Source organism: Nothobranchius furzeri, chromosome 2, assembly GCF_043380555.1.
Source record: "Nothobranchius furzeri strain GRZ-AD chromosome 2, NfurGRZ-RIMD1, whole genome shotgun sequence".
In the NCBI taxonomy this organism is placed as follows: domain Eukaryota; kingdom Metazoa; phylum Chordata; class Actinopteri; order Cyprinodontiformes; family Nothobranchiidae; genus Nothobranchius; species Nothobranchius furzeri.
In genome coordinates, this window is record NC_091742.1 from 53,168,728 (window position 1) to 53,191,232 (window position 22,505).

The 22,505-nt window shown below is 44.3% G+C and overlaps 2 protein-coding genes across 4 annotated transcripts; one reads left to right on the forward strand and one right to left on the reverse strand.

Moving 5' to 3' along the window:
• Nucleotides 1–1,530: 1,530 nt before the first annotated feature.
• On the reverse strand, nucleotides 1,531–8,061 carry phf23b (PHD finger protein 23b). The gene is made up of 5 exons (XM_015946918.3): nucleotides 7,364–8,061; nucleotides 6,149–6,180; nucleotides 5,966–6,058; nucleotides 2,844–3,456; nucleotides 1,531–2,759 (listed from the first exon to the last, which is right to left on the reverse strand). Exons 1-5 carry the CDS (start codon nucleotides 7,389–7,391, stop codon nucleotides 2,566–2,568), a joined length of 960 nt encoding a protein of 319 aa, XP_015802404.3. The 5' UTR covers nucleotides 7,392–8,061; the 3' UTR covers nucleotides 1,531–2,565.
• Nucleotides 6,658–19,289, forward strand: elp5 (elongator acetyltransferase complex subunit 5). 3 transcript variants are annotated; one of them, XM_015946920.3, is made up of 9 exons: nucleotides 6,658–6,792; nucleotides 8,305–8,397; nucleotides 8,478–8,538; nucleotides 8,612–8,692; nucleotides 18,161–18,372; nucleotides 18,500–18,675; nucleotides 18,755–18,844; nucleotides 18,928–19,028; nucleotides 19,129–19,289. In XM_015946920.3, exons 2-9 carry the CDS (start codon nucleotides 8,343–8,345, stop codon nucleotides 19,235–19,237), a joined length of 885 nt encoding a protein of 294 aa, XP_015802406.3. In that variant the 5' UTR covers nucleotides 6,658–6,792; nucleotides 8,305–8,342; the 3' UTR covers nucleotides 19,238–19,289. The 3 variants fall into 3 exon arrangements, with proteins under 3 accessions (XP_015802406.3, XP_054603773.2, XP_070405007.1); XM_054747798.2 differs by lacking the exon at nucleotides 6,658–6,792 and adding an exon at nucleotides 6,827–6,981; XM_070548906.1 differs by lacking the exon at nucleotides 6,658–6,792 and having other exon boundaries at nucleotides 8,114–8,397.
• Nucleotides 19,290–22,505: the final 3,216 nt, after the last annotated feature.

Consider the following 22,505-nt stretch of genomic DNA (forward strand, 5'->3'; position numbering starts at 1 on the left):
CTCCTGAATGAAAATACCTGCATGAATGAGCATGAGTGGAAGGTTTCAGTCAAATCTGGGTTCTGTTTTTAGGAAGTTGACTGGTTGGACCAGGAGCTCTTTCCTCACCTGTCTGATCCTTCAGAAATGGGGGGTCTGTCCGTGGGAGACGCGGGAGACATCAACAGGCACAGGAGTGCGTCTTGGTTTCAGACTGCCATCTTTCCAACAGAGCATGTTCTTAACCAGAACCAAAACCAGAACCTGCACAAGCAGAACGCTCATGAGAAGAGGTAAGGCTGCAACAAATGAAGCTGAAGAGTTGTCAGTTTAAAGGTTTTAGAAGCGGGAACAGAAAGTTATTCTCTGCTGCATTTACAGGTGGAAAGTGGCTCCGATGGATTCCATCAGCCGCTTTCAAATCCCAACGTTTCGGAAACGAAAGGTGAGTCGGGATCGTTCTGCATGTGGATTACATCATAACGGGGCGGCATGACACTAGGAAACAGTGGTGCCCCAGAAAACGGGGGGGGGGGGGGGGAGCAGTGAAAAATTTAGGGTGACACCACATCAGTCCTTGTGGTAACTCTGGCTCTGGAAGGGTTTAGCCTTTAGCTGTGCATTGCTAATCCTTCATTCTTTGTCATTAAAAACGACGTATCTCCACCATATGTACCTCAGATCTGACAAACATTTCAGTTATTTTTATTTAAACATTTATTGTTTAAGCATTTTAAAACAGTTTAATTCTTACTTCTTTTTGAAAGTGGTGAACAGCAGCATTATTTGTTCCATTAGGATTTATTTACTAATGGATTATTTTAGTAATTTATTGGGTTTTACATGGTTGTCTTGATCAAAGGAGATTAATGGATGATTTATGTGAACAGGAGATGATTTAGTAAAATGGGAAAGGTCTTCCCTGGAGGGCCCAGTAATTTTCTGTGTATGTGTGTGTGTGTGTGGGGGGGGGGGGGGGGGGGCACCCCTGGCCTCACCTTAGGGGCGCCACTGTTTTGAATACTGCAGTTTTAATGAATATAGCGATGGTCACACATTTTCTTCACTTTTCTTTTTGTTCCATCATCACGCTGCACAGAATACTCTTAGCCACCATCCTCTCAACGTTCAGCATCAGGACACAACTTGAACTATTATCTGCTCTAGTAAAACATAAAAACCACCTCAGATTACATTTGGATCATTAATGTAAGAAATGTAAACAGTCACTTGCTGCATGATTAATAATCCCTGTTTACCTACTTATAAAGTCATTTCTAAAGCCAGCTTAACTGTTTAGTATTGAAAATTAACCAAATCTTTGTTCATGACTGCTAAATGATGCTTTTATTTTGTAGGACAAGACAAAGGTCCACAGTGAAGAGTGAACATCACCCACAACTTTGTATATTTATTTAGTAAAACGGGATTCTTGTGAACCAGTGCCCTCTAGTGGTGGAAGACAAACATGACAGCTTGTGTGCCAAAGATCAAAAACATTAAACATCGGACAAACTCGTGTGTCTGTCTTCCTGGAATACAAATAACAGGTTTTATGATCCCAAAGCATTTTATTTTTCAAGCTACATTAAGGAAAACATTAACAGACTGCAGAAAATATAGAATTTGCTTGGGTAGCCTCTTCACTTTCACATATGTACAAGGAACATGATATGTACACAGAAGAGTGCAACTGCCAACGGAGACTTTCCAGGACTCTCACATCAACAAAAAGAAAGGTTAAAGAAACAACTAAAAAAGTAAGAAAACGCCTCAGCTTGTATATTTTTGTACATTGCTCTCTTGTCCCAATCTGAGCACGCCTCCAGCTTCCCCAAAAGTTCAGAAATCAACAAGAACTTGATGTTAAAACAAAATATTTTTCAGCCGTTCACAAACAAAACCTCCGAGTTACCGCTCGTCCTCTCCAGATGAAAAAATAAATTCAAAAACCTCCAGTTTTGGACATGTTTATGGCTAAATAACACCTCAGCCCAATATCGCCTCTCCAGATGATTTCTCCAACGTTTAAGAACCACAACTTCCAGATGCTGATTTGATTTAATGAATCATCTTTCCCAAGAGGAGTGAGAACTTTCTGGGTTTACATTCAGTTATCACCACTAACAGAAACAGAATCCCTTTGAAATTAAACATAAAAACCAAAGAGCTGCCTATCAAGCATCATCTAAACAAACAGCATCTCTTAATATATACTATATATATATAAACTTGACTTTAGTCAGAGGAAATTTTGCATGGATCTTAGGGCTAAATGGCTATCCAACTGCTACTTGTTTACAAATCAGAATGCATTAAGAGGACAAGCTTGTGCACAACACCAACATTGTAAAAAACCAGGTAGCCAATGAACATAGGAACTGATTAGTGAGGATTCCCAGCCTTCATGGTTGTCTGCTGTCCAGTTCATCCCATAAAGACTCGGGGTGTCAATAAAATCTGTTGCGATTGTCAGAATAAACTCTACAACTGCACACACACAGTTGCCCTCCAGGTGATAATTTAGGCTGTAGAAAATCAAAATAGACAGGAAGAAAGCACAACTCCCCCTGGTCCTTTGTCCTCTTAAGTGTCTTTTTTGTGTCCTGACCGTCGTGAGTCTCTGCACTTTTGACAGTAAAAGATGTCGGGAACGTTAGACTTTTTGATTTTTGCACATGACAGGTGAACCCAAATGCCACACTGGTTGCACTCGATCATAGGCCGGCCGGCGAAAGGCTTCCCGCAGTAGCAGGTGATTAGGTCCCACGAGTCATCGCCTGTGATGGAGGGACGGCACAGTTAGACGCTGCAGCCACACGGACAAGAGGAAAAACATCTACAGAGAATCAGGACAATCTTACCTGACTCCACCATAATGTCTTCGTCTGCGATCCACGTCTCTCCCTCGCTGGAGCTCATCTCTGCGTCTCTGATGGACTCATCTGGTGACGTCTTCCCAAACCCCTGCATGCTGGAGCTGGAGCTCCCGTGCGTCGACAGCTCGTCCCTTGAGACCCGTGCCTCGCTCCCCCTTGCCTCCGAGTCCGTCTCGCTCTGAGCGGCTGAACTCTTCAGCTTCTTGGCCTTGGGCGGTTTGGAGGAGTTTTTGCTGCGTTTGATGCGGGCTCGCTTCTCGCCCTCGCTGCTGCCGCTGTCCTGCGCAGTCATGGCAGAGCCCAGAGACAGTTTTTTTAGCTTTTTGTCTTTCTTGCGTTCGGCCTTCGCGCTGGCCTGGCTCCCATACAAGGAGTCCTTAAGGCGCATCTTATCCAGCAGCGTGCTGTCAGAGTGTGTACGATGAATGCTCTTGCCCTTGTTCGCTCGTGCTTTGCGTACAAACGTATGGATGGTGTGGATGTCGGAGCTCCCGTCGGCCCAGGCGTTACCCACGGAGCTGCTGCCTCCACCACCTCTGTCCGCTGACAAACCCGAGCTGTGTGCGGAGCTGGAGGAGGTCGGAGACCAGGAGCTTTCCTGCAGGGCAACAAAGAGCAGATGAGAGGGCGTCTTCACCCAGTTATCACCCTAACACAGTGGTAACGAGAAACAGTAACAGTGCTTTGGATTGAATCCAAGTGTGATTCAACAGCAGTCAAAGACTAAACGTGTGCTTCTCAGTCAGGTTTCAGCCTACCTGGTTCATCTGAACATATAAACAAGATTCTCATTGTGCCAGACACTTAGCTTGTTGCAATATGCATGTTTGATTCTTACAAAGAAAACCTTAAAGGATAAACCTGTTCCCTGTACTTGTTTATGTTATTAACTCCTGGTTAGAGCTGCACAATATATTGCAAATGCATCCCCGTTGTGAGATCAGCATGTGCAATACGCAGAATGCAAAAAAACCAGAAAAAAATTAATAAATCGCAATGAACAGTCAGATCAAACGTTTGCTACAAATAATTCCTTCTGTGAATCAAACCGAAGGATGAAGTTTAATCAAAAAGCTCTTCACCCATTTGGCCAATCGGGTGGTTTCTCATAGGTGAGATGCCCACCCCCTAGTACGGATGCAACGATACCACTTTTTTCCAAACCGATACGATATCGATACTTGGATCTGCATATTCGCCGATACCTATACCGATGCTTCTACCACACAAAAAAATGTTATGATTTTGGAATACAGATTTTATTTTCTTCTCTGCTTTCAACAGGAAAAGACTGAGGTAGATAAAAAGTAAAATATATGAATAAAAATCATCACAAAACTCAAATATTAGGTGAACAGAAATGACAAGTTACAGGGAAGCCATACCAGTATCGGTGCAGATACCGATACCAGTATCTGTATCCGTGTATCGGTGCACCCCTGCCCCCTAGGCGAACGGCACTTTATTTGGATGGTTAGCAAAAACCTGAGTTAGCTTCGTTCTGCTCTTTCTGCTTTTCCCTGGATCCACTGATGCCTTTTCTTGTTATTTTCTTTTTCCCTTTCCTCACATCTTTTGCTTTTGTCATTTTCATGATAGTTTAGACATTTTTTAAATTTCTCTGTTTTTGATTTTTTTTTTGGTTGTTCAGGAGTTAAGTTTTTATTTACTGCAAGTCATATCGTCATTGCAATATTAATCGCTGTTATCGCGTATCGCAGGTTTTCCTAATATTGTCCCAATATAAAGGCTTGCTCCCATCTGGAAAGGCATCCCAGGTCTGCTGCAGATGCTGGACAAAGTGGCCGGGCCTTTTCTCATCTAGATGTTCATTCTTTGGTCAAGTTGAGGTAAGGTCAGGTCAACCAAGGTCCATCTGTCCAGTTATCTGGGTCTTGGGGTTAGCATCTCCAGCAGTGATGATCAAACTGACCTCTTCCCAGCAACCTCCATCGGTGAGATCCCAAAGTGTTCCCTGGCCAACGTGGACACACAATCCCTCTAGCATGTCCTGGGTTGGCCCAAGGGCCTCCTGCCAGCAGGACATACCTGGCAAGTCATACCCTGGAAGGCATCCTGAACAATTGCCTGAACCATCATGGCTGTATCCTCTCAACGTGGAGGAGCAGCGGCTCTACTCCCAGAAGTCTAAGCTTCTCATGCCGTCTCCAAAGCTGAAGCCAGCCACCCTACCAAGGAAACTCATTCATCTTCTACTTAATTATTATTTAGAATAAACTGATTTGTGTCTGAAAACTTTCTGCTATACATTCAATCATTACTTCACTTCCTTGTCACACAAGAGTGAATGCCACTACATTAAAACTAATTCCAGTTACAGTTTCAAGCGCATAAAACCCGTGAAAATTTCACACCAGTGTCCCAGACTTCTCTTAAGCCGGGCGTGCACCGAGCGACCTTTTCACTTTTTGAGCCGATTTTCCACTCATGCGAGAATCCACAAGATCGTGGCGAGTTTTGCGCTGAGCGTCGTGTAGTGTATAGGGGTCACGAGAGGCGATTAACACCATGTGACCTGCTACCGATCAGCAATCGTGAGCTCACACGGACTTCTGGAGTGTTTGATATTTTGCTCGTTCCTCGTGAGGGTTGAAGTGACGCAACGAGCAGCTGCGACCCAAAAAGTACCAGAACCGCTCACGGCGCATGCGTAATCATGCATCAACACCGCTCACCCGCTATTTCCCTAATAACACACGTTGTTCATTTTTATTTCTACATGTTTTTTTATTTTACATACAATGACAAGGATTGTCATGAAAGCGTGTTTGTCGTGTTCATGTCAAATTAAACTGACCACAAAACACAGATTTACTTTCTTTATTTCGTTTTCCTCATCCAACCCCCATAAATCCCTGTGTGTCCCCCTGCAGCACTCCCGAAGGACAACAGGCAAGACAAGACAACAAGTCTGACGTGTTGCTACCAGACGTACAGTGTGAGCAGTCAGGTTGCATCTGAGAACTGGGTCGTACAGTGTGAGCACATGGCTCGTGAGATCTGCCCTGCGAGGAAGTCGTACAGTTTGAGCTGAAGCTGAGTGCTACGAGTGGAAAAAGTCGCAGTGTCCACCCAGCTTTACTTACCTCTTTGGGACTAGGGATGTAACCAGCATAAGCCAGGACGAAGCTGCAGAACTTGTTGAAGTCCTCAACAGTCCTCTTTTTCCTCTCTGGGGGCTACAAAACACATTTACACCATTTTAATCACAGGAAGTGGAACTTTAATAACGGAATAAATGATCCAAAGCAGCATATTGAGACACTTACCAGAGGTTCTGTTTTACATGCCAAAAGGGAATCTAGGGAGAAAAACACACGGAGGAAGGTTAGAGTTGTGACCCGTATGGATTCACTCTTAATTTGATCAGAAACAGTAAACATTTAGGTAGCCTAATGTTAGCGTTAGCAGGCTAACAACTAAATATGAAACATTTGAGCTTCTGAGGTTAATTTCACAGACTAGTATCAATGTTTACAGCTAAGTTTGTGCTGACTGCGGTTAAGAGTGTCTAAAAACACTTTAAGCATAGCTGCTATTTGGTTTCCTGGAGGCATGTTGAAAATGGGACGAACTAGAGTTAGCATTAGCCGGCTAACACCAGCTCAGTAACTTAATGAGGATTATTACGGACAAGCGTGTCGAGACACATTTCCTTTCAGCTTTGTAGCGAATTTACCGAAGTAAAAAGTTGCAAAATTATAGAATAGCCGACGAGGCTAGTTGTCTACGACCGACCTCCAACTCTTACTCACCTAATTTACATCGACCATATTAAGAAAGTGAGGTGGCTACCACTGTAAAGCTAGCAGGTTAAACGATTCGCAGCGGGCACAGTAACGGTGTTAGTTTAATTTTGTAAATTTCCAGAATCTAATTCATCAACAACTACATCTGATTTATGAAAGAATATGTGAGTAGGCAGTCGAGAGCTAGTCGATTACAGCACCCTCTTTAAATGGAAGTGGGAGGCTCAACTTGGAATGAGAAGCAGCCTGGTGTTAGCAGATTGACGTTAGCGAGATGTTGCTAGCAGTTTGTCGGGCGTGTCGAGTTTGTCATCTTTGAAGTTCTGGGCATTATTAAAATAGTACTCCGCCAGGTGACCACACCAATTTTGTTTAAACGTGGTAACCGAAGGAGGGTTTTGGCGCAGCTGGCGCGTGAATATTGGTTAGCAGCAAGTAGTTAGCTTTTTACGTTAGCATTGTGGTTCGGCGCGGACTGCACTAAACAACACCAAGTTAACCAACTGAATGTGTCGTATAAAATATAATAATTCAATACGCCACAACTTTCTTTGCAGTTTAACAACAATAAGCGAGATAATCGGAAGAAAGCCGAGCTCATATTACAGCCTACGCAACCAAATGCAAGACTAGCATTAGCCACAACATGAAAGATTTAAAGCCCACAAAGCGACAGTTTCACAATGCGCGCAATGATATAAAACGTAAAAGTAGTTTTGGCAATATTTAACATACCTTGGTGATCAGACATTATGTCGAGCATTGTAGCCCCGCAGACAAGGCCTCGATCCAAAAAGGAGAAGCCGCTTAAGCGCTAGCCGGAGACCATCGGCCGTGGCTCGGAGTTTTCCCCGGCGTGGTTGCACCTGAATGCCGGGTAATCTAACGGCTACAAAGCCGAAGACACGGTGCTGTGAAGACTTCTTGTTGGTGAGGCTTTACTGTGGTTGCAGGTTGTGTGGTCCCACCGATTCAGATACGAGACAACGGCTCCCGTTAACAGGAGAAACAAGCCACCGTTGGTCAAAAATAGTAATTCCTCTCTCGATTACAATGTGGTCCACTTCAAGCTCACAGATCTTCTAACACATATCAGAAATGCAGAATATCCTTAATTTAGCACGAATGCTAAATGTATATCCATATTCGCAACTCCGATGAAGTTGTTAAATTGTTCTCTGCGGGCATACAAATCCACTAGACTTTGGGCTTTATTCCGCGCGGTAGCAGCCTCTTTAGAGGGGGGACCAAGGCTAAATTAGATCACCCAAAAGTACGCAGCGGGAGGGTTGTTCTCTTGTGATTGGTTATTGCAGTTAAAATCAGCTCTTCGATTGGTTGGTATGGTTAGGCGGGGCGGGATTAGTCACCAGAGCTGATCCACTATCGCACCATCCCAGCAAAGCCGCTACGAAACGTCTTCTGTGATGCATGCTGGGTAGCGTAGTTCAATGGACTTGTCACTCCCCAGTAAGGCATTGCTCATAAAATTCTAGCAAACTTCATTTCCCATTAATAAAGGAAAATGCGTAAACCGGAAGTGTTGGATTTTCATAATTCGAACAGTCTAAACATGTTAGTTAACGAAACGTGCTTTATGAAGCATATCTTACGGCAACTCTAGAAACGTGTTATCAAATTAGTCTAAACGAACTTGACTTTTCTCTTTTAAATAGGTGACAATTTAGACGCATGATAACTAGCTAATGCTAACATGCTGTCTGAACTATTACAAGGCACGGATAGTGGAGGCTTGCTTGTAATACAAGGTAAATGTACTAAATGTCAACGATTAAACATGTCATTTGTGTTGTTCAAAGCTTATTAAAGCCGTTTATATTCGCTTCAGACACGTGTAGATACTCTGGAAGAGACCTTTTAAGGAGCTTCATCAGTGCTGCCTTGAGCAGGTATGCTACACAATCACGTGTTCATTTCTACTGTATTAAAAGTAGCTGATTCTCCTTTTGTTTTCATATTTAGGGGCGATGTTGTACATGTCCTTGGATTTGATGTAGACGAAGAAGAACTGAAAGATGGACTGAAAACACCAGACTCTCAGGCGTAAGAAGAAATACGGTCAAAATTCTAGATTTTATTTTCTCATCGTCTCATGTCTAAGCACCTGGCATAATTATGCACGTTTTGCACAGCTAAGGTGGCTATGATTGTGTGACGTCAGGTATTTTTAGGTGCGGGTGCATGGTGTTTTATGTATGCAAACTGCCCCATGGTGATTTCTGCTGAGTTGTGGTTGGCTGTGAATCAGGTCGAGCAGGAACTGTTGATTTTGTTGATAAGCTGAGCTCTTACTTGTTGTCTTCAATAAGCATGCTCCAATAGTAAGGGAGTGGTGGCATGGCATATTTCATTGTTCTCTCATGTAAATGGCCTGCTTTTGTATAGTGCATTCTTATGGTTCTACAACCCCCCAAAGCGCTTCACAACACAGTCAGTCACATGCAGGTGGTCATGAGTTAATATGTAGTCACGGCTGCCCTGGGGGGCACTAACAGAGGCGAGGCCTGCTGAACACAGGTGCCACCAGTCCCTCCAACCACCACCAGAAAGCAAGGCAGGTTAAAGCCTGATTCATGCTTCTCCGTCTGCTTCAGTGCGGAGACACGCAACGCCATTATCCGTCCTTGCGTGCTTGCCGGAGAGCTCCGCAAGGACGGACAGAGTCGAGCTCTCTTTTCTAAACATCCGTCAGTCGAGACGTACAACGCAAGCTTGTGATTGGTCAGGACGCCGCTGTTGTTTACACCGCCGTCATTGCGCCCTCAAAAACATAAAGAGAGCCGAGGATAACTAGCGGCAGACACGGAGAAGCTTGAAGAATATCTCGTGAAAAAACTCTAAAAACATGAATGTTTAATTCTCCCGTGACTGGAGGAGTGAAAGGATGCGCAGCAAGCGTTTTATTTGTGGACGGAAATGACAGGAAACGTGGGTTTGGAGGTGGCGAGCGCATGAAGAGGTGGAGGAGGATGAGAGACAAATATGTCAGTGTTAAAAGTCTCTTATATACAAAAAACACAATATAAACACACTATCTTGGACCGATACATGACAGGATACCACAGAACAGCGCTATGCCCTCTGTTGTCCTGCCGGGCAATTGCTTTTCAACACTCTCCAGGAGACGGAGAAGTATGAGAGCAAAACGCTTCCGTCAATCGGTGCGCGTCTGTCCCTTGCGGAGCTGACAGAGAAGCATGAACCAGGCTTGAGTGTCTTGCCCAAGGACACAACAGCAGAATTCTTTGGTGGGAGCCTGGATCAAACCTGCAACCTTCTGATTACTGGACAGCCCGCTCTACCTCCTGAGCTACTGCTGTCTCCTGTGGTTATGAATTCCTCCGTCACGAGTTGCCGGGCCGTTGGTCATCCTTTCTTTTAGTGGAGGTTTCAACAGGTAATGAAGAAATGAATATGGAAATTGCTGGCAATGGTTGTGTTTTGATGGAGATGAAAAGAGCTACAAGTGTTGGTAGACAACGTTTTCAGGTGGTTGGGCCTCAAATACATGATGTTACGTGCACCAGAGTTGGGTGAAGATGACGAAGATGACAGTGATGCTTCAAAAAATGAGGAAGCATATGCTGGATTATTCTAGTTCCTGGATGATTAAAGTCTCCCTCGTAATGTGAGATGCCCCAGGCGATGGAAGAAAAGCCCTGCAGTGAGGGACCCTTATGCAGGTCAAGGACAACCTCAGCCTGAGCTGGCATTGCTGCAGAAAGCACACCGTGAGAGGGTCATAACAGCACTGAGAAATGCTGAAGAGACATTGAATGATGGGCTGCTGATTGTAATGGTTCTGAAGGGTTTGTCAGAGACATTAAGCCATTTGGTCATTCTTATAACACAGAGTGATGATAAGATAACATTCAGCACATTTAAAACCAAGCAGATAAAAGGTTTAAGACTATTATGACAGTGATGATACCATGATGAAAACTGTGAAAATGAAGGGAAAGGGGACTTTGCACAGTTGAAATCTTTCACCTGTGGCCAGACATTCAGCCACAGCCCCACTCAGACAGACTCTCACGTGAGATGGTGAAACACGCAGCTGATGGAGAAAGTCATATATGCTTTAGTGGCTGTCTTGTGCTTGATGCGAAAGAAAGAGTTCTGATAGTTGACACAGGAGTCATCTTTCACATCATCCCAGAGATGAAGAAGTTCAAAAGCTTTGATGACACCTTACGACCGGAGAAGCACTTCATGGAATTGGCGAACGGAAAGTGGAGGAGCGCTCAAGAGAGGAGAAGCTGCGGCCTGCCTGAGGGACAGTGGGGGTCGTCATGGGTCAGCGATGCTGCAGACGTTACTCCACATCCCAACATTAACACAGGATGTCTTCTCTTCACAGGCCATGGATGCTATTTAATGTAATTAATGATATCCTCAATATTCACCAACCAGTGGGTATTGAGCTCTCTGTGATGTCTTACGAAGCATTTTTGAGTTTTTTTGTGGACAAAATAGTCGATATCAGAGCTCAGATTCCATCTGTCCCCTGTCAGACTCTTTCTGGTCCCTGTTCAGCTACTTTTAGTTAGTTTGAGCTGCTTACGTTGGACTGCCTTAGTGCCTTTGGGATTTTAACTCTTTAAAACTTGTTGGTTCTCCCTTGGATTTGATGCCATCTAGGCTTTTAAAATAAGTTTTTTATCAGTTGGTCATTGGGTTCTTGCCGTTATTAATCAGAGCATTGTCTCTGGAGTAGTACCCGGGAACTGGAAACATGCGGTTGTTCAGCCTTTACTGAAGAAGGCTGGACTCAACTCATCTGCCTTGTCCAGTTATCGACCTATCTTCAGACTTCCTTTTACTTCTAAAGTACCGGAGAAGGTAATTTACTCACAGTTGACTGAGTATTTGATGAGAAATTACATTTAGGAAAAATTCCAGTCTGGTTTAAAGCCAGTCCACAGTACAGAATAGGCAATACTTTGAGTTTTTAATGACATTTTATTGGCAACTGTTTCTGGACACTTTGTTGTTTTGGTATTGTTGGACCTATATGCCTCATTCGATACTGTTGATCATGCTCTCCTGATTTCTAGGATGGAAACCTTTGTGTGTATTCGCAGGATTGCTCTGGATTGGTTTGTGTCATACCTGGCTGACAGAACCGTCAGTGTATCATTGGGAAATTTTACTTGCTCTAATGCCTCATTCTCATGGGGGGTTCCCCAGAGTTCTGTGTTGGGCTCATTGTTGTTTTCTCTGTATCTGCTACCTCATTGTTTGACTTTTAAGAAACATGGGTGTCACTTTCACTGCTGTGCAGACGATACCCAGGTATACGTGCCTTTTAAGAGGGGCCACAATCATGCTTTGCGGTCTCTTAGATTGTTTTGTTGAGGTTAGGCAATGGATGTTCTCTAATTTCCTTCTTTTTAATGATAAAAAGACAGAGGTTGTAGGTTTTGGTCCAAGTACTTTGTCTAGGGTGGGTGCAGTGGACCTCGGTCAGCTCGCCCCATTCTTGAAACTGAGTGTGACTTCCCTGGGTGTTGTACTGGATGGGGATCTTGTTTTGGACAGGCTTATCAGTGGTGACTAAATCTAGTTTTTATCAATTAACAATAGGGCTGGGTGGTATGGTCTAAAATCAATATCGATAATGATAAATGGATAACTACAGGTATGCCCAGTAACAAAAGTTGTCCACTAGATGGGGCTGTCACATGTATTATGTTAAATCAAATTTTTACGTGACTCGAGGCGGTACAGCTTCTTAAAGGGACACGAACGTTGCACACCTACACACATCTTTTCATTTTTCTGTTATCAGATTTATTGACATGGGAAAAATGATCTTGATAAGAGTCAGAAATTTTGATAATGAAACTTTTTCAACTTATTGCCCAGCCCTAATTAACAAGGATCGCCAAATTAAAGACCTTGCTGTCAAAAAAGGACTTTGAAACAGTAATTCATGCTTTTATTACATCAAGGCATGATTACTGTAATTCTTTGTACCTTGGCGTTTCACGATCCCACCTCTCGTCTTCAGTTGGTGCAGAATGCTGCTGCACAGCTGTTCACTGGGACGAAAAAGATGGAGCATGTTACTCCTGTCCTGGCCTCCCTGCACTGGCTGCCTGTTCGTTTTAGAGTCCAGTACAAGGTGCTTTTATGGGCTTTTAAATTTTTTCAATCAATCAATGCTTTATTTATAAAGTGCCTTCCGCAACCCTGTCAGGAAGCCCAAAGCGCTGAACATGGTACAGAAAGTTAAATATAGTGAATAAATCAGAAAATAAAAGCAATTCAAAATACAGATTACAAATTACAAAAAAAGGTAAAACATTCTAGTAGAAGACAAATGGGATAGAGTGAACCAATGAAAACTATGAAATAAAAATCAACATAAAAGAGGGCCAAATTCAAACATGTTCAGGAAATTTCAAGCGGAGGAGGTGGGTTTTTAGGCGACTCTTGAAGACTGGCAGAGATGGGGACAGCCTAACTGAGGGTGGCAACTGGTTCCAGAGTGAAGGTGCTAGGACTGAGAAAGCCCGGTCCCCGCGAGTACGACACCTAGAACGAGGGACAACGAGCAGGCCTTGGTCAGAGGAGTGCAGAGCGCGTGATGAATGTCTGTTCAGGAGAGTAGCCAGATAGGGGGGAGCACCACCCTGGAAGAAATTAAAAACAAAGACGAGGAGTTTGAAGTGTGAATGATAGCAAACCGGAAGCCAGTGCAGGGAGGCCAGAATCGGACTGATGTGGTCCAGTTTCCTGTTCCCAGTCAGGAACCTGGCTGCGCTGTTCTGCACAACCTGTAGGCGACGCAGTGATGACTGACACAACCCTGCATAGAGAGAGTTGCAGTAATCAAGCCTAGAAATTACAAATGCATGCAGTACCCGCTCCAGGTGGGCTCTTGACAGCATAGGCTTGATTTTTGCAAGGCGTCTCAGGTGAAAGAAACTGGACCAGATCACAGAATTGATGTGAGCATCAAATTTAAGTCCAGCATCAACTTTCACCCCCAAACTGTTGACGACTGGTTTTGAGTAGGGAGAAAGAGGGCCAAGATCAACATAACGACCCACATTCCTGCTGTTGGGGTGAAAAATGAGCTCTGTCTTTCCCTCATTCAGATGCAGATAGTTGGCCATTAGCCAAGACTTCACCTCGTTAATGCAGGACACAAAGGACTGGATAGAGTGACCTTTCTCCTGACACAATGGAGAGTAAATCTGGCAATCGTCAGCATAGAGATGGAATGATAGGCCATGTTTACGAAAGATTGACCCCAGAGGAAGCAGATAAATGGCAAACGAAAGAGGACCAAGGATCGATCCCTGCGGGACCCCCCAGCGGAGCCCCTCCCAAGAAGAAAAAACATCACCCAGTTTAACACAGAATGTCCTGTTGTGGAGATACGATCTAAACCTGTCCAGAGCTGACCCTTTGATCCCAACCCATCGTTCCAAGCGATCAAGTAGAATCGCGTGGTCAACTGTGTCGAAGGCTGCCATTAGGTCTAACAACAGAAGCTCCACAGATGTTCTTATGATGAGTTCAGATGATGAGTTCTTAAGCTTTAGTTTGTATGCATTTTTATGTTGTCTATTGTTTTTAATGTTTTTAAATTCTGTGAAGCACTTTGTTCAGTTTTATACTGTAGTAAGGTGCTATATAAATAAAGCTGACTTGCCCTTAATGCCATGATCACCAAAGAAGCTGAGGTCTACTTCGAGGTTGGCAGCAGCCAGCTAATCCACAAAGCCAGGTTTGACATTAAAGAGTATGAGATACTGCTATTTGAACACTGTCTATGATGAAAGTAATAATGAAGAATGCTATGATATTCAAGCATGTCCTGAACTACTTGGTCACTGTAATTATGATGACATGTAAAAGTTAGAGAAAGTAACCAAAGGAGTGAAAATCAAAGGGAAAACCAATAAATGTAAAATCGACAGACATTTGCACTCATGAACATCTGTTCAGAGTACAAACTGGTAACCTCATGTGAGCGCTAAAGAACCATTGGCGCTTGAGCATGCAGATCTAGGTAGTCATAACAAGCCCAGAGTACGAAGGTGGGTCTAGATGTGCATTAGCATTTACAGGTGACTGTCCAGGTGCATCGTTTATTCCCTGAGAGGTGAAAAGGATCCTGATGAATAAACACAAAAAGATTCTGCAAATGCAAAAAAGCACCTAAACAATGAACTGCCTAAACAATGGGAGGGAAATTAATCTTTATGAAGGTCTTGACCACAGTGGGTCAGTAAGTCAAAGTACTTCCAGTTTTTCACAATAGTTGTGATTAAATCCAAAAACTCAAGCCAGTTAAATAATAGTGGTCCAATGAAGTAGCAAATTATCCAGTAACTGGCAGTTCATCCAAGCAGTGGAAAATAATCAAAAAAATTGGTCGGTCATCCAAGCAGCAGTGAAAGAACAACAAATAACACTCCTACAACAATGTCTAGGTGGCTTACCCTTCCTGCAATCAGCGAATGCTAGAAAAAGACCTAACCTAATGGAAGGTCAGAACCGTAAAACATAATTGGGCTACAGAGGTTTGAGTAGCATCATAGATTGCCCTTAAAATTAATGTGCACATTTCTAAAGTCATATATACAGACGTGGATAAAATTGTTGGTCAATGAAAGAAAACACCACAATGGTCACAGAAATAACTTGAATCTGACAAAAGTAATAGTAAATTAAAATTCTATGAAATGTAACCAATGAAAGTCAGACATTGCTTTTCAACCACTTGCTTTAACTGAATAATTAAAAAAATTAACTCATGGAACAGAACTGGACAAAAATGACAGTACCCCTAGAAAAGACTGAAAATAATGTGACCAAAGAGACATGTTAATTCAAGGTGTGTCCACTGATCAGCATCATAGGTGTCTACAAGCTTGTAATCAGTCAGTGGGCCTATTCGTAGGGCTTGTTCTTTTTAAGTCCTACTAAATCCACTGTGTCTGATGCATTTTAATGAGCTTCCCCCTAGGGCTGCTCAATTAATCGAATTTTAATCACAATTACGATCTGAGTTTTGAACGATTATACAAACAAAACAAGCGGATTATTTGCTCCTCCCACTTACGCTGCCCTGAGTTGCAAATGAAGCGCTACAGTGTTGCCAACTTGGCAACACTTTTGACGCTATTTCCAACAGCTTTTCAGACCCCCTTCTTGACTTTTTTAATCCTAAAAGTACCTAGTGAACACCTCAGAAATCTCTGGTAACCCTTAGCTACTTTCTGGATAACTGTCGTTGACATTTCCTGCAGGTTAGCTAAACACTCCGCCTGCGCTCCGGACCGTTCTTCAGGACATTAGGAAAGGGAATGATGCAGTGATGTGTCAGTCGCTAAAGAAACAGCTCTCAGAGCCGGCTCCCTGTTGGAGTAACCAGAGTGAGTGACACACACCGTACCTGCGGGCTCCTGAACCGCTAAAAACGGCTAAATGTGCGTGTGCGGCGCGCTAAACGCACGTGCAGCTTGCCCCTGATTGCTGTGAGACCGGGTTGGGGGGTGGGGGGTGCAGCTGTGGTTGGGACAATTATTACATTAACTGATGAACCTGTAAATAAATAGTTTATAAATAAGGTAGAAATAAGTTCCTCACGCTGATAAATAACTAATCTCTCTGAGGACACGGTGCTAGTGCACTCTCCTACAGCACCTTGACACGACTCAATAAATGTTATGCAACATTTTATGAAGATCAATTAATTTACATTTATTTGTTATAAATGCCACTGTATAATTCTTGCTGTCAGTCTTTGCAAGATATTGGTATTTGGGTCTGTACTGGTTAGACTTAAATGAGTTAAACCATGGTCTATAGCCCTTGGGTCATAAACTATGAGCTGTAAGTATATTGGTCTTTTTATACTGGGAATCAGGAGTTATTTTAGTGATCATCTTGTTTCTTATTTATTTTTGTCCTGATTGTGCCCTGAGCAATTTTATGACTGAATAAAAACAAATAAAATCAACATAAATTGAAAAACTGTCTTAAATAATCGAGATCGCAATTTCAGTCACAACAATCCTGATTATTATTTTTGCCATAATCGAGCAGCCCTACTTCCCCCACATGTTTTTACAGCATTTCCCCTACACATCTCTTTTAACAACGGTAGTTTCTGCTTCCTACTTCAGCCCTCTCCCCCTCCCCCTGCTTCAGCCCTCTCCCCCCTCCCCCTGTGCAGCGGCCGCAAACTCACTGATGCGTCTGCAGCCTCTCAGAGTTCCTGCTGCTCTAAACATTAAAATAATTATTTCATTTTCTGTTCCTCACTTCTGATTACCTTCAATGGTGTCTGTTTGTTGCAACCACCAGGTACAAAAACTAACTTGTTTTTATTTGACTATTTTTCTGTCCTGTCTGTTTATTATCTTCCTGCATCTCCTCTCAGTCCTAAAGAAAAACTGCTACCTGGGTTCATTTATATTCACCTTATGAGTTACCTTTGAACTGCAGTTCTAAAAGATCTACCGACCGCAAAAACAGCGGAGTGCCGCTGCTCGCCGGCCGACTACAACGGAACCGTTTTTGCTACGGAGTTCGTGCCGGAGCGGAGATAGTGGAATTTTGGGGGTGCGTCACCGGAGAACAAAACAGGTGATGCGCCTTGCTCCGCAGCAGCGAAACGCATCAGGTACAAATAACAGACAGAAAATATTAAAGGAAATGAGCCGACATGAACGATCGCGTGTTTAAATATTTTTTGAGGCGGTGACACCTGATTTGGCGGTGCTCAGGACGCAGATGTCTGGAGCGCGTCAACGATCAGAGCTTTGCATGCGCAAACTGGTTAAGATTAGGATGGGGGTGAGGGGAAGGTAAAATTGCAAGAGGGAAAAGGTCACAGTTTGGTTAAATGTCTGTTTTACCACCGGTGTCAGTACCGACGCTCTGGCACAGCGCGTCGCCTCTGCCTCCCGACGCAGGGGCTCATCACCTGCTGTCTTTTCCGAGGACTGCATCTTGTCAGTCATTATCACGTGACAGCGACTAGTCGATGACAGGCATAAAAAGTCACTACAGAGCCGTGAAGTCGACTAGTCGACTAGTTCATACAACCCCTAGTGTGGACATCAACAGGAGGTCAATCACGTTCACGTCATCTGGGTTTTCCCTGCTATTCCACCATAAAGGAGTCAAAATGTAGAAATAATCATCCAAGTGTTATGTTTTGAAGTGGAAAAACAGATTTTTGTACTCTTTACATTTAAAAGAAACCCTACCACTAACTAGGCTAGCGGCTACGATGTTGATAACTTACAAATTGCGGGGAAAATGATTAGATTTGCTGGATTTTGAATCTACCTTCTGTTAAATGTGAAGACTGCCACATTTTGTATTTTCCTTTCTTTTTTGTTTTGTGTTCTATCTTTTCTCTGTACAGCTTTATTTTAAGAACACATTTATTTAATTTAGAACCATCACAAATTGTGTATCAAGCATTTAATGATTAGTTAAAGTAATAATCAGAGTTATTTTTTTTGTTTTGAATTTCAGGCTGCACATACACAGTGCATATGCAGACCCACTTGGGTGGAACGACCACTCGGCTTTCACCGTTAACAACTTTAATTTGGAGGAACTCACAAATCTGGTCAAACAAACATCTGACCTGAAACCGGCCACACTAGTCATCGATTCGCTATCGTGGGTATTGAGGCATGTGGCTCCGCCTGCTGTTTGCAGAATACTTCACCAACTCAGAAAAGGTAAAACAGATTTTTAATCTGTTTTAGTTTTTGTTGATTAAACACAAAATGTGTGTGTTTTTGGTTTAATCTTTTAGGTACAAAGTGGAGCTTGTGGTTAAATGCTGTATTATTCTGTTTTCATTAGGGGGAGCTGTGAGAACTGTTATCGCCCTGCTCCATGCAGATTTGCACCAGAGGGGCACCGTGGGGAGCCTCAGCCACTTGGCATCGTCACTCATCACTGTTGCACCTGGAGTCAGGGCAAATGAAGCAGTGGCAAAAATAACAAAGCACTTAAAATCTGGGAAAGTCATACAAGATGTAAGCAGTGTTTGCACCGGGGATTACTTTTCTGTGTGCCAGGTTGAAAAACGTTGATGGCGTGGGGTTTTATCCACAGGAGGAGATATTTAGCGTCAACGAGGACCTAACAGTCATCGTTCACAGCAAACATCCTGAGCACAAACAGAATGATGCAGAGGAGGAGCAGGTGCAGCTTCACACATTTAACACTAAACAGAATTTATATGAGGAGACAAAAGATTGAGGTTATTTCTGCTTTTGCTTTAACAGATGGACCCAACGGCCAACTTGACCTTCAATCTGCGATTGTCTGATTCTGAAGCGGAAGCCAAGAATAAACTCACACTTCCATTTGTTTTCAGCAAAGAGAAGTCAGAAACTTTTTCACGTTGTTTCTTTTTTAAACATTGTAAAACTTTTCAGTTTTACTTAAAGTGCATAAAATGTAAGAACAACTGTTTTGTGTTGCAGGAAAACCGCTCTACTTCATCCAGGTATGGGTTCTGGGCGGATTCTCTATGAACCTGATGCCAACGATGACTATGACCAGGAAGATCCTGATGATGACCTTGATGTTTAGGATTAAAGCATTACTATGTCTAATACCGTTAAATAAACATTATTGTCATGTTTTTCATTCTTGTTTCCTTTACACCCTCCTAAGCTTTGAAGGTGTAAAATGAAGTATTTTTGTAATTAAGGTAAAAATGTCCACCCATCCATTTTCATCCGCTTATCCGGAGTCGGGTCGCAGGGGCAGTAGCCTAAGGCGAGAGGCCCAGACTTCCCTCCCCACAGCCAATTGGGCCAGCTCCTCCGGGGGAATCCCAAGGCCTTCCCTGGCCAGATGAGAGACAATTGGGCCATTCCCATCTGTACCTGGTCGGCCCTGCCCGGATAGCTCCAGTCGGCCCCAGCCTGGCCCGGTTGATTCCACACATCCTTGCTTAGGTAAGCAAGGAATGCAGTCAGACATTTTCAGCTTCTAGGCATGATAATGAATTGACCATGCCTTAAGCTTGGTTTATGCTTGACGCATTCACTTTCCGCTTGGTGATGCGGCTCACGGATGGAACGCGTTTCACAACTCGCAGCGTTTATGGTTCATGCGGCTTGTCTCTGCGGTGAGCCAATGTTCTCCCAAACTGTAGGGGGCAGCATGGAGCTCTACGGCATGCATCCAACACTACACCATAGTAGAAGTAAAAATGACTGTTGTTTATAACATGGCATTCCAGCATTTTTTAACATCGTCCTCGTCTTTGCTGACAGTGCGAGCTATTTCTCTCCAAGAATTATTAACAACATGTTGATCACGGTGATCTTCGAGAGCTGAATCATACAAATGTCTGTATTTACGAATCTCTGCCATACTAGTTCTTGCCAGTCCGCCATGTTTTTCCATGTCCGACCGTCCGCGTGGTTAGAAAATTTCCTAGGTGCGCGGTGCGGAAAGTTTGGGCCGTGCAAAGACGCGGTGGAGGGGCGTGGTTGTTAAAATGACGCACCTCGCGGATGCGTCAAGCATAAACCAACCTTTAAGCCCATGTGGGTTGATTCTACCCACCAATCAGAGGCTTGCTCTAAAGGTGTGAATTTGCTGACTGATAAGCCGGCTTATCAGTCAGCAGTGGGTGTGTTGACCCTGATCAGCCTGAAGCAGACCACCTCAGAAAGAGGGCTGAAAGACAGTCTTGCTGCACCCTGAAAAAAGGCAGGCCACCAAGATATGTAAGCAAGCTATGCTATCCGGGCCGGGTCAACCAGGTACAGATGGGAATAGTCCCTCCACCATGTCCTGGGTCTACCTTTAGGTCTCCTCCCGGTTGGCCGTGCCCGGAAAACCTCACCAGGGAGGCGTCCAGAAGAAGAAAGAAGAAGAAAATATCATTTCTATAGCGCCTCTCAAGATAAAAATCATGAGGCGCTTCACAAAAACAAAAAGTGAAAATATAAAAAAGCATTTGGAAAATGTTTAAAAATATATTTAAAATGAGCAGAAATAGGCAATTGGGATTTAAAAGAAAAAATTTTAAGAAAGCGAGAGAGTGAATAGGAAAGAGGGAAATCGGTGGATCCTGAGGAAGGTGGAATAAGTGGGGAGAGCAGAATAAAGAGAGAGGGGTTGAAGAAGGTCATACAAAAGCCAGCTTGAACAGGTGAGTCTTCAGCTGCTTTTTGAAGGAGACCACTGAGTCCACTGATCTCAGGCTCAGGAGGAGAGAGTTCCAGAGTCTGGAGGCCACAGCAGCAAATGATCTGTCACCTTTGGTCTTTAGCCTGGTGCGTTGCACATCCTGACCAAATGCCCGAGTCACCTCAACTGGCTCCTCTCGATGTGGAGGAGCAGCGGGTCTACTCCGAGCCCCTCCCGGATGACCGAGCTTCTCACCCTATCTCTAAGGGAGAGCCTGGCCACTCTTTGGAGAAAACTCATTTCAACCGCTTGTATCCGCGATCTCGTTATTTCGGTCACTACCCAAAGCTCATGACAATAGGTGAGGGTAGGAACGTAGATCGGCCGGTAAATCGAGAGCTTCGCCTTTTGACTCAGCTCTCTCTCCACCACGACAGACCGGTACAACACCCGCATCACTGCAGATGCAGCACCAATCCGCCTATCGATCTCACGCTCTAGTTTTCTCTCACTCGTGAACAAGACCCCGAGATACTTAAACAACTCCACTTGGGGCAAGACCTCATCCCTGACCCGGAGAAGGTGCTGGTCTCAGATTTAGAGGAGCTGATTCTCATCCCAGCAGCTTCACACTCTGCTGCGAACTGCTCCAGCGAAAGCTGAAGATCACGTTCTGATGAAGCCAACAGGACCACATCATCTGCAAAAAGCAGAGACCTGATCCTCAGGCCACCAAAACGGATGCCCTCCACACCTTAGCTGCGCCTAGAAATCCTGTTCATAAAGGTTATGAACAGAATCGGTGACAAAGGGCAGCCTTGGCGGAGTCCAACTCTCACTGGGAATGAGCTTGACTTACTGCCGGCAATGCGGACCAAGCTCTGACACAGGTCATACAGGGACCTAACAGCCCGTATCAGAGGGCCTGGCACCCCATACTCCCGGAGTACCCCCCACAGGGCCCCCCGAGGGACGTGGTCAAACGCCTTCTCCAAATCCACAAAACACATGTAGACTGGTTGGGCAAATTCCCACGCACCCTCCAGGATCCCCCTAAGGGTAAAGAGCTGGTCCAGTGTTCCACGGCCAGGATGAAAACCGCATTGCTCCTCCTGAATCTGAGGTTCAACAATCCGATGGACCCTCCTCTCCAGAACCCCTGAATAGACCTTACCAAGAAGGCTCAGGAGTGTGATCCCCCTGTAGTTGGAACACACCCTGCAGTCCCCCTTTTTAAATAAGTGGACCACCACCCCGGTCTGCCAGTCCAGTGGGACTGCCCCCGATGTCCACGCAATATTGCAGAGCTACGTCAGCCAACACAGCCCCACAACATCCATAGCCTTAAGGAACTCTGGGCGGATCTCATCCACCCCTGGAGCCTTGCCACAGAGGAGCTTTTTAACCACCTCAGTGACATCAGCACCAGAGATTTGAGAGGCCAACACAAAGTCCCCAGACTCTGCTTCCTCACTGGAAGACGTGTCGGTGGGATTGAGGAGGTCTTCGAAGTATTCTGCCCACCGATCCACAACGTCCTGAGTAGAGGTCAGCAGCACACCGTCCCCACTATAGATAGTGTTGGTAGCGCACTGCTTTTCCCCCCTGAGGCGCCGGATGGTGGACCAGGATCTCCTCGAAGCCGTACGGAAATCTTGCTCCATGGTCTCACCGAACTCCTCCCATGCCCGGGTTTTTGCCTTGGCGACCA

Coding starts and splice junctions, on each gene's coding strand:
- elp5 (XM_015946920.3), top strand. CDS start 8,343: ATGCTGTCTGAACTATTACAAGGCACGGATAGTGGAGGCTTGCTTGTA. Junction 8,693..18,160: donor AAAACACCAGACTCTCAGGC/GTAAGAAGAAAT, acceptor TTTGAATTTCAG/GCTGCACATACACAGTGCAT. Junction 18,845..18,927: donor ATGATGCAGAGGAGGAGCAG/GTGCAGCTTCAC, acceptor TTGCTTTAACAG/ATGGACCCAACGGCCAACTT.
- phf23b (XM_015946918.3), bottom strand. CDS start 7,391: ATGCTCGACATAATGTCTGATCACCAAG. Junction 6,181..7,363: donor CATAATGTCTGATCACCAAG/GTATGTTAAATA, acceptor TTTTCTCCCTAG/ATTCCCTTTTGGCATGTAAA. Junction 6,059..6,148: donor CATGTAAAACAGAACCTCTG/GTAAGTGTCTCA, acceptor TGTGTTTTGTAG/CCCCCAGAGAGGAAAAAGAG.